General features: G+C 41.0%; 1 protein-coding gene across 8 annotated transcripts in view; it reads left to right on the top strand.

The window, feature by feature from the left end:
* Positions 1 to 7,828: 7,828 nt before the first annotated feature.
* The window catches only part of ppfia4 (PTPRF interacting protein alpha 4), a 461,362-nt gene continuing 451,686 nt past the window's right edge, over positions 7,829 to 17,504 (top strand). For all 8 annotated transcript variants that reach the window (XR_013548847.1, XM_078420653.1, XM_078420654.1 and 5 more), the window contains exon 1: positions 7,829 to 8,270. Coding sequence is in view for 7 of the 8 variants with exons in the window: in XM_078420653.1 (XP_078276779.1) it covers positions 8,031 to 8,270 (240 nt within the window). In the remaining variant the exon portion in view is untranslated. The remainder of the gene's footprint in view (positions 8,271 to 17,504) is intronic.

Raw genomic sequence — 17,504 nt, forward strand, 5'->3', positions numbered from 1 at the left:
GGCTGCTACAGGGCCTCCGGTGGCCCTCTCCACTGTTGAGGCCCTGCACTGTCTCCCACTGCTGGTTCACCTCCATCCGACTCCCTCCTCTCCGATCCACGGGGCGAGCAGAGGCCAGGCTTGGCAGCATCCTCTCCGGGCTGATTCTCCTTGCTGCGGTAGCGAGCCAGGCCTGTTGTCGTGCATGGCCACAGCCGCGGCCTCTTGGCAAGCGACTTTCTGCCGCGCGTCCTGTCTCTAAGATATGCACCAGCATGCCTTTTTAAACAAAAAGCCCATTTGAGGCTAACGAATGAAGCACCATAAAACTTTAGTCAGTGCTCCAATATTCACGTGTACGATCTTGAGCTGCACAATTTCAAATATGGCTATGAACTGAGGAGCTATTGTATTTCATGCATTAGATGACTATTTATGCCCACATTGATCTTCAAATATTTCAATTCCATTCAAAATGGTACATTTATCCAGCACTTTTGTGTAAGGTTTAGAAGGTATCTGATTTTTTTTTGTAGAAGATAAACGAGAACAAAATAGCCATTTAGAACATCGAACAGCACAGGAACTGTTGGCCCACAATGTTTGTGCCGAACATGAAGCCACGTTAAACTGATCTCATCTGTCTATACACGTTCCATATTCCCTGCACTTCCATGTGCCTATCTAAAAGCTTCTTAAATGCCACTATCGTATGTATCTGCCTCCACCACCACCCCTTGCAATGCGTACCAGGCCCCCACTACTCTCTTTAAAAACATTTGCCCAGCATAACTCCATTAAACTTTCCCCCTCACATCTAGATAGATATGCCCTGTAGTGCTGGACATTTCCTCCCTGGGAAAAAGGTTCTGACTGTCTACTCTACAGTCTCTGTCTACTGTCTATGCTTTTCATAATTTTATATACTTCTATCAAGTCTCCCCTCAATCTCCAATATTCCAGTAGAAACACAAATCTATCTATCTAAATCTATCCAGCTTCTCCATACAGCTGAAACCCTCTCATCCTGGCAGCATGCTGGCAAACCTTCTCTGTACCCTCCAAAGCCTCCACATCTTTCCTACAATGGGGCAACCAAAGCTGCAGGCAATACTCCAAATGTGGCCTAACCAAAGTCCTATAGAGTTGCATCATGACTTCCTGACTCTTATATTCAATTCCCCTAGCAAAGAAGCTAAGCAAACAATAGGCCTTTCATTACCACCCTATCCACATGTGTTGCCACCGAAGATAGACACAAAAAGCTGGAGTAACAGACAACATCTCTGGAGAGAAGGAAGGGTGATGTTTCAGGTAGACACCCTTCTTCAGACTGCGGGGTTCCACCAGCGACTCCGCTGACCCTCGCCTCTCCACCACCCACCAGCACGCCGGAACCATCGCCTCACTGGCAAGGGTCGGCGGTGTCGCTGGTGGAAGCCTGCAGTATGAAGAAGGGTTTCGACCTGAAATGTCACCCATCCCTTCTCTCCAGAGATGCTGCCTGTCCCGCTGAGTTACTCCCGCTTTTTGTGTCTATCTTTGGTATAAACCAGCATCTGCAGTTCTTTCCTACACATGCATGTGTTGCCACCGTCAGTGAGCGCTGAACTTGGACTTCAAGATCCCTCTGCACATCAATGCTATTAATGATCTTGCAATTAATGATATGCTCTCCCCTTACATTCAACCACCCAAAGTACAACCCCTCATACTTGCTTTTGTTAAACTCCACCTGCCATTTCTCTGCCTATTTCGGCAGCTGATCTATATCCCGTTGTATCTTCTGACAGCCTTCCTCACTATCTGCAACACCTCCAATTTTGGTGTCGTCAGCAAACATACCAACCCATCTACATTTACGTCTGGATTTTAGTTCTTATTTAATTTCAAGCTTGAAAATTGAGTTATGATTAAAACATTTAAAATATTACTTTGGGTTTGAGAGGATATCTTCACATTTTCCATATAAAACATCTTAAGGTATTACTAAGACAATAATTTGATGGAAACTAACAAGGAGCCAAAACCAAGGATATCAGGTAACTCGGTCAAAGGTGCATTCTATGGAATGGAGGATGAGTTTAGGGAAAGAAATCTGTGGACAGCTAATGATTACGTCTAATGATGACGTAAAAGAAACAAGCGTTGAAGAAGGCACCCAGAGTTGGTGATCATGATCAAAGACTATGTTGGACACATCATATAAGCGACTAAGGAAGAATTTTTACCACCTTGTCCAGAATCCAACACAAAAATTGTCTCTAAAAAGCATTGTATGAACAAAGGCGTCAAATTCAGCATGTCATTGTCATCCAGATAAGGGGAAAAGACCAATTAGTATTGCCAAAAATTCTTAGAACATTATTGATCCAACTTTTTAAACCTGTGTAACCAGATAAATTGTTTTAACCTGGAAAGCATTCTTGTGACCCTTCAGTATGAATTTTTCATAGCTTAATAACATTATACGAGGATACCATACTGGACAGTTTTGCAAGTGTGTTTTAACAAAATAAAATAATATGTTTGTCTAAATCATGAATGCAACTCTACTGCTTTTGCTAAAGTGAAGTTTTCAGCATTTTGATGTACTTCATAGGGTTCATGCTTTCTATAAATGAATCGTTTCTATAATGAGCAGCATTGGCCTAATGCGTGTTCATAACACTGAACTTTTCTGTAAAATACAAATTTTCAAATGCAGACATTCTAACAGCACATGAAAACCAGCTTGCAACTTTACAAGAATCTCTCTTTCTTCTGCAAACGTATGAATCATACATTCAAGAAGAATATGCGAGTCAATAATACAGATAATTAAGAGCTCTGTGTGAAGAGAGAGGGAGATTGATGTTGACAATGACATTGCAGATAAGAGTGGCTGTTGAACCTGACACCAAAAGGGGTATACTGGAAATGGAAATGTCCAACAACATTCTTGGTTAGAGAAAAACAGAGTTAATATTATAGATTGATAATGTTACAGTTGAACTGGACAAATCTGATACAGGTACAAAAATGCAAGGCACTTGAAATTGTTGAATTTGATACTGACACCTGAATGCTGCAAAGTGCCCTAACTGAAGATAAGATGCTGTTCCTCAAACTTCATTGGAAAAGTGCAAGAGACTGGAGAAAGAGGTCAGAGCGGAGATGGAATGAAGAATGAAAGGGACACGCAACTATGATCCCTAAGTCACCTGTGCAAAGTAATCACCAATTAGTGTTTGCTTTCTCCAGTGTAGACAGGACCATGTTACTATTGTAGAGGAAGGGAGAAAGGACCAAAACAAAGAGTATGACATTACATTTTTACGGTGTATTGTGCCGATATCCTACAATCTTCCGAAGTCTAAGTATAACACATATAAGCTTCATATTGTACTTAGACTTTGGATGATTGTTGGACATAGGCACAATAAGCTGTCAAAAACTGTATATGAATATGTTGCACATGCTCATGCATAATGCTTGAGTCTGCACAATTCCAAAAGCCGGGAAATTTATGTTCTTGTGTATGCCCCTGAGTACTGGGCTCTCAGCTATTCATAATTTATATTAATGACAAAGATGAAAAGGCAGGACAATATACTCCACATTGTCGATAATATAAAGCTAGGTATGAGACTGGACTGGGAGCAGAACACAAACAGTCAGCAAAAGGAAAAGAGCCAAAGTAAGTAAATAGCAAGAATATGGCAGAGAGGAATATGCAAGATTGTGTACTTTGATTGGAAAAAAAGTGGAACAATTTTTTAAACAACAAAATACTTAGAATGTTGTTCTGTTATGGGAGGGGGGGGGGGGGGACAATTAGGAAAGCAAATTGCATATTGGCTTTCATTGCAGAGAATAAAGGTAAGAAGAAAGGATATGTTTATCCTGGAGTAGTGACAGTACCACTTCCTTTAGTGAGGGATGCAGGGAAGGGGGTTGTTTATTGAGCCTTGCTTATTGAGCTCACTGTTATTATGTTGATTTGATGCCATTAGGTTATTGCAAGAGACCCTCTGAAGATAATAGAACTGGTGGTTGTTGGGGGGGTGGGGAGTGAGGTGGCAGTGTGGCAACAATTCATGCCCTCTGCTCCCGCTGGCTACACTTTATCCTTGGTATCCTTTTTTAGAGATACAGCATAGAAACGGGCCCTCTCACCGAGTCCACGAGGAGTAGCGATCACCCATACACTAGTTCTATCCTACACATTAGAGAGATTTTACAGAAGCCAATTAAATTACGAACCTGCACGTCTTCAGAGTGTGGGAGGAAACCGGAGAACCTGGAGAAAACCCATGTGGTCACAGGGAGAAAAAGCAAACTCCGTCGATATAGCACCCTGGTCATGATCAAACCCGGGTCTCTGGCACTAAGGCAACAACTCTACCGCTGCACCAATGTGCCACATATTGTAAAGGAGATTTTCCAAATTGATGCCTGAGGTGAAGAAGTCATTCCAGGAGAAGAGATTGAGTCAAACAGGTCGAAACATTGGAGTTTGGAGAAAAAGATATACAAGGATTTGACAGGGTAGGTGATGAAATGCTGTTGTATCAGGCTAGAGAATTGAGAATGTAGTCTCAGGATAAGGATTTGGCAACTTAAAGTGTGGAGAAATTTCTTTCCTGAAATGGTTCTAAATCTTTAGAATTCTTTATATCACATTCACAACTTCTGTATACTTAATGCCACCCCTTGCATATTCTTAGATCCTAAGAGATATGGATTTCAAAGATTTAAAAGAGAACATAATACTAGAATTGTTATGATTCTGAAAGAAGCCATTCAGCCCATAGAATCTATGCAATCTCTGAGAAGAGCAACCCCGTCAGTCACTTCTCCCTGCTCTTTCCTTATTGTCCTGCAAGTTATTGTCCCTCAAGTTTCTATCCAATTCCCTTTGGGACGAGACACAAGAGACTGCTCCATTTTGAAGGCATTGATTGATTATTTTGAAACTCAGCAACTACTTTGCATCCTTTACTATAAATACTAAAATGTCACCCTCTCATTCTTAGGTTTAGATTTATTATTGTCACATGTACTGAGGTACTGTGAGAAGCTTTGTTTTGTATGCTACCCAAACAGATCAGATATATAATCAGTTGAAACTCAAGTACAATAGATAAAGCAAAGGGGAAGATACAGAGTGCACAATATAGTTCTCAACATTTAGCATATGTTAGCATATCGGTTCCTTAGCCAAAGTCCAATGTCCTGAATAGGGTAGCGGAACCTGATAATGGAGGGGAAGAAGTTGTTCCTGAGTCTGGTGTTGTCCACCATCAAACTTCTGTACCTTCTGCCGAATGGGAGCAGAGAGAAGGAATGTTGGGATGGGACAAGTCTTTGATTATGCTGGCTGCTTTTCCAAGGCAATGGGATGTAGATGGAGTCGATGGTGGGAAGTCTGGTCTGTGCGAGAACTCAGCTACATCCACAACTTTGCAATTTCATGCGGTCTTGGGTAGAGCTATTTCCAAACCAATCTATGATGCAACCCAACAGTTTGCTTTATATGGTGCATTTGTCAAAGTTTGTAAGAGTCAATGGAAACATACCTGTATTCCTCTGAAGTACTAGCTTGCCACTTCCTGTCCGATATAACCTGATGTGAATTGTACACCTCCACTCATCGGAAAATGAAAACTGCAAGGTTTAAATAGAAATCAGCCAAAAGTAAACTGTTGTTCGATTGATTTCTGTTCTTTAACAGTTGTGCACTTTTGAAGAGGGAAGCTATTCTCATTAGCAGAATCAGAGGGTGACATTTTAATATTTGGGTTAAAGGAAACAAAGTAGTTGCTGAGTTTCAAAAGAGTCAATCAATGCCTTCAAAAGGGAGTAGCCTCTCCAGTCTTCAAAAGGGAATTGGATAGAATATTGAGGGAGAATAATTTGCAGGACAATAGGGAGAGAGCAGGGAGAAGGGGCCGTGGACCTTTCACCGTCCAGCGGGGGCTTCAATATCGGGAGCCCCGACCGCCCCGACGTGGCAACTCCAGCAGCCTGACCGCGGGACAAGACGGCAGGGAAGAGAAAAAGACATTCTAGCCTTCCATCACAGTGAGGAGGGACTGGAGGAGACTCACTGTGATGGATGTTTCTTTTTGTTTGGTGTTAGTTGTGATTGTATGTGTTATTGCATTTTTATTGATTAATCTTATTGGTCTTATTGTTCAACTGCGGGTAATGTTTCATTTTACTACACATTTATGTGTATGTAACAAATAAACGACTATTGACTATTGACTATTGACAGGATCAAAATTTGCCCTCTGATTCTGCTAGTGGGATAGTGCTTTAGCTTCCTTCTTCCTGTCTTATCTAAACCTGTTATGATTTGTACAACTACTCATGGAAAAATTGAAAATTCAGACATTTAAATAGAATTCAGCCAAAAATAAAATTTAATCGGATTGTTTCTGTTGTTTAATTGCAATGCTCTTTTGACAAATGAAGCTATTTTCATTGGTATAAACAGAGGGTGACATTTTAACATTTCGAATAAAGGATGGAAAATAGTCTGAAGTAGGGTTCCAACCCGAAATGTCACCTATCTGTGTGCTTCAGAGATGCTGCCTGACCTGCTGAGTTACTCCAGCATTTTGTCTTTCTTTGGTATAAACCAGCATCTGCAGTTCCTTGTTATATATAGAAAGTAGTTGCTAAGTTTCAAAAGAGCGCAGCCTCTTCTGTCTTTTGAGGGGAATTAGATAGATACTTTAAGGAGGAATTGGATAGGAACTTTAAAGGGGAATTGGATAGATTAAAGGGGGATAGGGTAAATACTTTAAGGGGGGACTGGATAGATACTTTAAGAGGAAATTTGATAGATACTTTAAGGGAGGATTGGATAGATACTTTAAGGTAGGATTGGATAGATACTTTAAGCGAGGATTGGATAGATACTTTAAGGTAGGATTGGATAGATACTTTAAGGTAGGATTGGATAGATACTTTAAGGGCGGACTGGATAGATACTTTAAGGGAGGACTGGATAGATACTTTAAGGTAGGATTGGATAGATACTTTAAGGGAGGACTGGATAGATACTTAAGGGAGGACTGGATAGATACTTTAAGGTAGGACTGGATAGATACTTTAAGGTAGGATTGGATAGATACTTTAAGGGAGGACTGGATAGATACTTAAGGGAGCACTGGATAGATACTTTAAGGGAGGACTGGATAGATACTTTAAGGGAGGATTGGATAGATACTTTAAGGTAGGATTGGATAGATACTTTAAGGTAGGATTGGATAGATGCTTTAAGGGAGGACTGGATAGATACTTTAAGGGAGGACTGGATAGATACTTTAAGGTAGGATTGGATAGATACTTTAAGGTAGGATTGGATAGATACTTTATGGGAGGACTGGATAGAGACTTTAAGGGAGGACTGGATAGACACTTTAAATGGGGAATAATTTGTAGGACAATAGGTAGGATACTTTAAGGTAGGATTGGATAGATACTTTAAGGGAGGACTGGATAGATACTTTGAGGGAGGATTGGATAGATACTTTAAATGGGGAATAATTTGTAGGACAATAGGGAGAAGGGACTGATAGAATTGTTTTGTTTTCCAGGCGCTGGCAAAGATGACCATTTTTTACCCGCTCCCCGGCTTCCAGTTTGGTGGGTCAATAAGCACATTCCTTACCCATCCACTTGCTCTGTCAACGGGGAGGGTAAGCGGTAGCTGTGTGACCTGCGCAGAAGGCGGCGACGGTGACGCACCGGGGAGGTGGGCGCAGGCGCAGTGGCGCGGGAGGAGGGGGGGCACGCGCAGTGACAGTTGGTGGCGGCAGAGCCCGGGAGCAGCGCGAGCGCCGGTAGCCCGAGTGACTGGGAGCGGCGGCGGCCTTGCGGCAGCTCACTGGCCGGCGCTTCAATCCATGTAGAGCCGCCAGCGTTGTCATCATCATCATCATCATCATCATTTTGTATTTTATTGTTTTCGTGGGAGTTGGTGGGCGGAAAAAAAATCAGAAGAGAGAAAGATCTCCTCACCTTGTTGGTTTTCCGAGTGTGGGAGTGGAGGGAGGATGATGTGCGAGGTGATGCCGACCATCAGCGAGGACACCCTCAACCAGAGGGGCTCGCAGAACGGCTCGGAGGACGCCAATTTCGAGCAGCTGATGGTCAACATGCTGGACGAGCGGGACAAGTTGATGGAGAACCTGCGGGAAACGCAGGAAACTTTGTCCGTCACTCAGGAGAAGATGCAAGAGGTGGCACACGAAAGGGATCTGCTGCAGCGCCAGCTGAATTCAGCTTTACCTCAGGTAATGGGCGGAGAGGCACCGCCACCGGGAGGAGAGAGCAGAGGGGAAAGCAACCGCGTCCTTTTAAAAAAGAGGAAACATTGCGGAGTTCTGCTGAGTGAAACCTCTTCTCTTGGGATTGCAACCGGGTGCTGGGATCGCAAGGGAATTATCGTGTTATTTGTATGTCGGTTAATAATTATACAATACTTTAAATGTCTTGTGTTGCACCCGTCTGCTCAACATGGGCTGCCAGCAGCGAATAATGTGGGTGTTGAATTAATAAAGCAGCGCATCCTTGACTATTGATAGCACGGGTTTAATGTTGCTAAACTGAGTGTTAATTATATAAGAAAACCTTTTTTTTTAAAAGCTTGAGAGATGTTGGAAACTCTGATCGCGGTCTCCATGAGTCTTTGCACCTGTGTTCAGGTGAAGGAGGGAGCGGATGAGACGTAACGGTTTTGAGATTGTTAAATACCTGGCCGCAGTGTGTTTGCACATCACCACTAGGGGGCTGAGTCTTGGAACAAGAACAGATTTATTTAAGATTACAAATAATTGCCTATTTTCTTTCATTTTTTAAAATTCAGATATGTTTAAACTTGTGCTTTAGAAAGTCCTACTTGTTCACTCGTGTTCAGAAATGATTTATCTGTGATACTAACATAATCAAGGCCCATCCTATTGATCATACTGCAGTGTCATTTTTATATATAATCTTAATGAAACATTTTCTATGCAGTTACAGTCATGGAGTCTCATCGTGTTCAGCAGATTATTTTTAATACTGCCTTAATATAATTTAGCTTATCTTTGAATAATTTACTTTGTGTAAGGTTTATTGAAAGCAAAATTAATGTATCTATTTTGAGCTGGAACACCATGTTTACAATGAATCCCGGATGACAGCTTGCACCAAATGGAGTAAAAGCACAAACAAAAACTGTTGTGTTAACTTCCAATGAAACTAATTACATGATACACATATAGTAAAGATAGAATATGATAAATGGTTGGAATGGCCTTCATAACAAGAGGAGTTGAGTATAGGAGCAAAGCCGTCCTTCTGCAGTTGTACAGGGCCCTAGTGAGACCGCACCTGGAGTACTGTGTGCAGTTTTGTTCTCCAAATTTGAGGAAGGATATTCTTGCTATTGAGGGCGTGCTGCGTAGGTTCACTAGGTTAATTCCCAAAATGGCGGGACTGTCGTATGTTGAAAGACTGGAGCGACTAGGCCTGTATACACTGGAATTTAGAAGGATGAGAGGGGATCTTATTGAAACATCTAAAATTATTAAGGGATTGGACACACTAGAGGCAGGAAACATGTTCCCAATGTTGGGGGAGTCCAGAACCAGGGGCCACAGTTTAAGAATAAGGGGTAGGCCATTTAGAACGGAGATGAGGAAAAACTTTTTCAGTCAGAGAGTTGTAAATCTGTGGAATTCTCTGCCTCAGAAGGCAGTGAAGGCCAATTCTCTGGATGCTTTCAAGAGAGAGCTAGATAGAGCTCTTGATGATATCGGAGTCAGGGGGTATGGGGAGAAGGCAGGAACGGGGTACTGATTGTGAATGATCAGCCATAATCACATTGAATGGCTGGCTCGAAGGGCCGAATGGCTTGCTCCTGCACCTATTGTCTATACAATACAATACAATATACGATACAATACAATACAATATCCTTTATTGTCATTGTACAAGTACAATGAGATTTTAAATGTCGCTTCCATATCGATGCTGCCAAATCAAATATATAAATAAGTCACAGCAAAAATGAAAACAACAAAAAGGTGGGGGGGGGGGGGAGAGGAAAAAGAAAAAGGGGGAACAAGGTAAAGTGCCAAAAAAGGTTAATGCAGGGGTCATTTGTGAGAGATGACCCTGGGGGCAGAGACAGATCATGGCGGGCTCTCAGCAGGACATTGTCTATTGTCTAATAGAATATACATCTTGGAAATCTGAAAACAATTTGTTATATCCATAAGTTCATTATTAGTGGGCGTAGGAAGAGAATAATTTACTATTTGTCTTTGGAATTACCATTTCAACTGTTTTCACTGGACCCTCATGTGGGGATCAGTATAATATGGAACATCTGAAATGATTCTCCCTTTTACAAGGGGAAACATTATTGCAAAAAATAATTTGCAGTACAGTTCCAATAAGACTAAATTGACTCAGTATAAATAAGCACAAAGGGATGGATAATATATCCTAAAGAGAATTATAATTAAATAATTGGGAACAGAAGTAGATTGACTAAAGGAATTCATGAGATTTTGAAGACCTATTACAAGCAAGAGGAAAGGAGTATTGACATGAACAAGTTTGCCAAACAGAATTATGTGGGGCGATTGTTCAAATTTGTTAGGTATGAAGAAAGGTGTGGATGGGTCGGAGAAGGTGTAGTTGAGATTTCAGTGATGGCAGAATATGGAAAAAAATTACCATGAACATTGTAAACTGGTTAGAATAGGCTCAGTGACCTGGGGAAAGACAGCAAGCAAATGTGATGGACCAGTGACACAAAAAACCGACAGATAGGATTTTAATGGGATTGAGTTGAACCTTTATGACAAAAACACTAGCCTTCTGTGCCAATGATACGTATTTGGAATTTGGCATTGATATAAAATTTGTTATAGTTATAATTATAAAATAATAGCTATAAAATTTGAGGCACGCCTCAAGATTACATGAAGTATGGTAATACGAGGGAGATATAGGAAACTTTGTTCATTCAGCTAAACAGACAACATATGCGGAACAGTGTGGCACAGCAACAGGCCATTTGCCCCAGAATGTCTATGCTGTCCAGGATGCCAAATTAATTTCCTCTATTGACATGTGATCCTTATCCCTCCATACCCTGCATATCTGTGCCTATCTAAAAGTCTCTTATCTGTTATCTTAGCCACCATCATATCTGCTTCTACTACCATCTCTGGCAGTGGGTCCGTGCCCGGAACATCTTTCAACTTTCCTGCTTTGACTTTAAAGCGATGCCTTCGAGTCATTGACATTTCCACCCTAGGAGAACGGTTTTGACTGTCTACCCTATTTATGCCAATTACAAGATTACATTTAATTCTACATGTACAGTAAAAGGTGGTACAAATACATCGTTTGAAATTTTGCAGCAAATCAAACAGAAGATTTGTTTGTTGCTGTTACATCTAGGGACTTGATAAGTGTAGTGGAGGACTCCAAAAACAGAGACAATAGTCATTGTGCTTGGAGATTACAGTAAAACCTATAATTATGTAGTTCATTTTGACGTTGTCATATCATTTAAGAATGTTTGGTACAATTGAACACTTGGAAATTTCTGGTATTAAACATTTTGACATGGAACAGCCATATGATGAGTGACTAGACTATCACCTAGTGTTAGGGCATTTAATGTAATTTATTTCCATTTTTTAACCACATTTGTCACCGTGATGTGCAAAAATGGGAAGTTCTGCTTTTAAAAATGCAAAGGTACGGTATAAATGTAAAAATAACAATGAAGTTTGCATATTAGGGTACAACAGGCTATTTTAGGTGGGTGACGGCATTGCAGGAGAAAATGCTGCCATTTCAAGATTTTAGCAGAGATGATGAACTCTTGAAGTAATTCCACAAGATTAATTGTATATTACTTTTATATTGTAAAATGGCTGTGTAATTCTGCTTATGCGGATACCTAGTTTTGACTACAATTCAGTAGTATGAGGGGAGGCTATTGTCTGATATTTTCCACAGTTCAGACAAGGAAGGGAGAGTAGACATTTTGTGTGTCATATTTTTAATGCTAAAGGTATACATTTATGTTTTTATTCCCAAAAGAGGGCATTGATAAAAGGAAATAAATAACATTGAAAATATATAATTGAAACATAGAGAATTAGTTGCAGAGTGATGTCCCCTCTTGACAAGGGTGTCTAGAACCAGCACCATGCAGTGTCAATTTAGAGGGTTGGCCATTCTGAGTAGAAATTTAAAAAAGGGTGGTGACTCTTTAGAATTTTCTATCCAAGTACACTATGTAGGTTTAGTTCTAGTATAGACACAAAATGCTGGAGTAACTCAGCGGGTCAGGCAACATCTCGGGAGAGAAGGAATGGGTGACATTTCAGGTCGAGACCCTTCTTCAGACTGATGTCAGGGGAGGGGGTAGAATGTAAAAGGAAATGTAAAAGTTCTAGTATATTCACACAGCCATGTTGTGAGTAGTAAAGTGAGAATTCTTGTTTTTCACACGCATGAAGGGAGATGTATAGAGGATTGAATCTTGCTGGAAAAATGTGGATATTGTTAACCGCAAGGTGCTATTTGGGTGTAATTTGCCAGCAAATTCATGGCATTAGGGTTTGTTGTTAATTATGTATGTGGAAGTATTGCTGGTTGATTTACACCAGAAGGCAAAGTGTGGCAATAAAAGGGGCTTTTTCTGGTTGGCTGCCAGTGACTAGTGGAGTTCCACAGAGGTCGGTGCTGGGGCCACAACACTTCATTGTATATTAATGATTTGGATGAGGGGATTGAAGGCTTTGTGGCCACGTTTGCAGATGATATGAAGATAGGTGGAGAGCAGATAGTGTAGGGAAAGCAGAGACTCTGCAGAAGGACCTGGGCGGGTTGGGAGAGTGGGCAGAGAAGTGGCAGATGGAATATAGTGTAGCAAAGTATGGAATCATGCATTTTGGTAGTACGGATAGAGGCATAGACTATTTTCTAAATAGGGAGAGAATTCAGAAATTGGAGGTGCAAAGGGATTTGGGAGTGCTTTTGCAAGATACCAAAAAAGTTTGCAAGTCGAATTGGTAGTAGGGATGGCAAGTACAAAGCTAGCATTTATTTTGAGAGGATTAGAATACAGAAACGGGGATGTAATGCTGAGGCTTTATAAAGTGCTGGTCAGACTGCATTTGGAGTATTGTGAGCAATTTTGGGCCCCATATCTGAGGAAGGATGTGCTGGCACTGGAGAGGGTCCAGAGGAGGTTTATGAGTATGATCCCAGGAATGAGTGGGTTAACATATGATGAGCATTTGACGGCACTGGGTCTCTATTTGCTGGAGTTTAGAAGGATGAGGGGACCTCATTGAAACTTATCGAATAGTGAAAGGTCTGGATAGATGTGGAGAGGATGTTTCCACAAGTGGGAGAGTCTAGGACCAGAGGTCATAGTCTTGGAATAAAAGGATGTTCCTTTTGGAAGATGAGGAGGAATTTCTTTAGTCAGAGGGTGGTGAATCTCTGGAATCCATGTCATAGAAGGCTGTGGAGGCCGTCAATGGATATTTTTAAGGCAGAGATAGATAGATTCTTGATTAGTATAGGTGTCAGGGGCTAGGGGAGACGGCAGGAGAATGGGGTTGAGCGAAAGATGGATCAGCCATGATTGAATGGTAGAGTAGACTTGATGGGCCCGAATGGCCTAATTCTGCTCCTATCCCTTATGAACATAAACCACTTAGATTTGTTGAATTTAGCTTCTTGTCTAAGAGGCCGAGGAAGCATTGCTTGTCATTTTCTTCCCATGATGACGTGTGCACTTTGTTCAGACTGAATAACAGTTAAAAACATCCTGACCATATATGTTTATATTTTATTTCATTTTTGTGGGGAAGTCCAAGTTACAGTTTTTATTCACAAAATGCTGGAGTAACTCAGCAGGTCAGGCAGCATCTCGGGAGAGAAGGAATGGGTGACATCTGAAGAAGGGTCTCGACCCGAAACGTCACCCATTCGTTCTCTCCCGACATGCTGCCTGACCTGCTGAGTTACTCCAGCATTTTGTGAATAAATCGATTTGTACCAGCATCTGCAGTTATTTTCTTATATTACACAGTTTTTATGTTGGTCAGAAATTAACATCTTTGGTAATTTACTGTGAGCACTAAATCAAAAAAGCATTAAAAATGTTCATACATTAAATATCACCTGATGCTGTGCTGGTATGTGCTTCCATGTTGACCACCAACCATTATTACTCTTCTAGATGAAACTGTGGATTAGGAAAGTTAGTATACTCTAAACTCTGGATTTATCACGCTAAATCTCTAACTTTTTTCCCTCCATTTAAATGCTTCTTAAAACCTAGCTGATTAAGTACTTTCATCAGGCATAATGTCTGTTTATGTGGTTTAATATCAAATTTTGTTTAACAACATTTCTATGAAGCACAGAGAGCTGTTTAGATGCATTGAAGTAATTATATAAATAGAAAGCAAAATACAAATTGCTCAAGGAGCTCACCAGTTTGAGCAGCATCTGTAAAATGAAAGGACATGTGGTAAATACATATTGTAATATTATAAATACAAGTTGTTGTTTGAAGATGATCTGAAGGGTTTGATTTGTTTCTTCCAGCTCAAGGGTGGGGGAGAAATAGAGATTTCATTTCGCTTAAACGATAATTCATGATTAGTCCTGTTTCAGTAATCCCTTTAAATCAATGTTCTTCATGTATCCTAAATAGTGTGAGCAGGTTAAAAATGGGTGAAGTTATAGTGTGGAGAGTGACACAATTTGGATTTTGTACCTGACTCTTCTACACACCTGGAAATGATCAAGTCTAGTAAAAATTTGAAGTGCCGTACAATGTTTTGTAAATGACTTCAATTTTTTTTTTAGACTTGATCATTTAAATTACCTCTTTGGATGTTCTTTTTGAACTCATGATCTGTAATGATCCTAAAGCGACTATTACAAAGCAAATGCTAAAAGAACAATTTGAGTTTCTAGTTCTTTTAATTTAGGAATGTAGAATAGGGCAAATAAGGAACTTTGTGTGTGTACTTAATGGTAGCAGACAAATTAATGCTTTAGGCATTTTGCTGTTCAGCCATGATTGCATTGTCATCCTCGGGTATCTCTTGCCTTCTAAATGTTTTTACAGTAGTATCAATTGCTAAAGCACGACTTGGGACCATCTCCTAAATCTTGCTTGGAATGGTTAAAGAAGAAGTATGCGTTGAAGTTTTCAAGGTAAAATATATATGCGTTTTAAAAAAAACTAAAGACATCTATCACTACAGTTTCATTGAGTGTGCAATCATTGGAAGAGTAAATTACTCTAAAATAATTGTTCAGAATTGTTTTTGTTTTTTACTATGTGCATTGAATATAATCTATGGGGAAAACTAGTATGCAATTCAAATTGAATCCATTTATAACAATTGGCTGCTGTTCCTGCACTTAATGGGCCATTTGTGAATTAAATTGTTTTATTGTGTCTAGCAACCAGGTGCAGTTATAAGATTTCTTTAATGGCTGCATTTGAAATTGAATTTTGCCATTGCTTAAATGTGTCGATTAGATATTTACGTTCATTTATTTTAGTTGAACTTTGGGGGGGGTACTTCTGATTGAAAATGGATGAAAGGAATAATTTTTTATTGTCTTTATCATTGTCTATCTTTCTTTCAGTTGAGTAAAGTATCCCCTCTAGTCTGAATACAGAATAATTTGGGAGTGATGCAGGTATAATGGATTAACATTTTACACCATGTGTATGGGAGTAATGGACTGGTTTGTTAATTAATATTTGTTTTTAAAAAAAACGCACACAGTGCTGGATAAACTCAGCAGGTTAGGCAGCATCTCTGGAGGACATGGATAGGCGATGCTTCGGATCAGGGCTTTTCTTCAGAACCGCTGAGTCCAGCACTCTTGTTTTTTTTGTTGATAAACCGGCATCTGCAGTTCCTTGTATCTCTAATCTTTGTTGCTTGATGGTACCAAAGAATATGTTATTAGGGATATTTAGTCTTTGGTTGATGAATTTAAATTTCATTTGAGTTTTTTCATGGAATTGTTTAGTTTAGAGATATAGCTTGGAAAAAGTCCCTTTGGTCCCACACACTGACCATCATTCACACTAGTTCTGTTCTCCTATTTTCTCATCCATAACCTACAGATTATAGGCAATTTACAGATGCCAATTAAGCTACAAATGAACAGATCGTTGGGATGTGGGAGGAAACTGGTGCACCCAGAGAACCCATGTGATCACAGCGAGAATGTGCAAACGCCGCACAAACACCACAAGATCGAACCTGGGTCTCTGGCATTGAGGCGGCAACTGTACCAGCTGTGCCACCCACAGTGTTGTATTTTTTAAATACAAAAACCGTATTTTTGATTGTAAATAGTGATATTAGCAATAACTTCTGGTAGGAAATAGACTGGAAATGAACAGACTGATGATAGATGATATTTAGCCGTGGGGAAAATAACCCGTTACAAAAATTGAGGAGAGGCATAATAAACTAGATGACACAATTTTAAGGAAGGTACAGGAGCAAAGACATTGGGAGTTTGGGTTGTGTACAAGTTTTCTGGAAAACATATGAGGAGGCTGTCAATACAAACTGATCTTTGATTTTATAAAATAGTAGACCAAGTGGACCTGTAGGGTCCAAACCTCCTCCGCATTGGTGCAGCACCCCCTCCTCCCCTTCACCTCACCCCTCCCCCATCCCCTTCACCCCTTCCCCATCCCTTCCCCCCCCCTCACCTCCTCAGTCCCCGCTCCACTCCTCCCCAACCGCTGAGCCGTTGCCAGACGGGGAGTGCCCCCGTGGCCGTGTGCCAGCAAGGGGGGAAGAGGGGAAAAAGCAGTGACGTCGGCCCCGTTTCTCCTGCAGCTCGGCTGCAGTCTGCGGCGGGGAATGGTGGGGACGGCATGGACCCGTTGCTGGACGGGGAGCGTCTCCCGGGGCCGTGGGTGGGCGCGAGTGGACAGGGAGAAGGCACTGACCTCGGCGGCATTTCTCCTACTGCGAGTGGTGGCGACGGCCATCTTGTTGGAGCCTCTGCCAGAGCCTCTGCGGTGCGCTGCAGTATGGGAGGAAGGTCAGGCGCAGGGCATACCGGGACGGGCAGCGGTCCTCCCTACTGGTCCTCTGGGGGGGTGGGGGTGGACGGATTTATTAAATTTTATAAGGTAAATTGTTTTAATAAAGTAACGGAAGTGGGTTTATTCACACCATAGGGGAATGGTGAGCAGGGTGGGCCAAACATTGTGGTGCTATCATGTACCGTTTTGGCTGTGTAGAAGCGCAAGGGCATGGTGCACACATACAAACAAACCGAGAGTTTTATTCAAAATTGGTAAGATCTGAAAGAGTATTATTGCCAATTCTGGGTATGACATTTTAGGGAAGATTTCAAGATATTGGAAAATATTCAAAGATCATTAATGGGATCTTTGGAAACCAGAGAAACTGGGATTACTTTATTTTACTTAGAGAAAG

This window comes from Rhinoraja longicauda, chromosome 24 (genome assembly GCF_053455715.1).
Source record: "Rhinoraja longicauda isolate Sanriku21f chromosome 24, sRhiLon1.1, whole genome shotgun sequence".
Taxonomy (NCBI): Eukaryota; Metazoa; Chordata; class Chondrichthyes; order Rajiformes; family Arhynchobatidae; genus Rhinoraja; species Rhinoraja longicauda.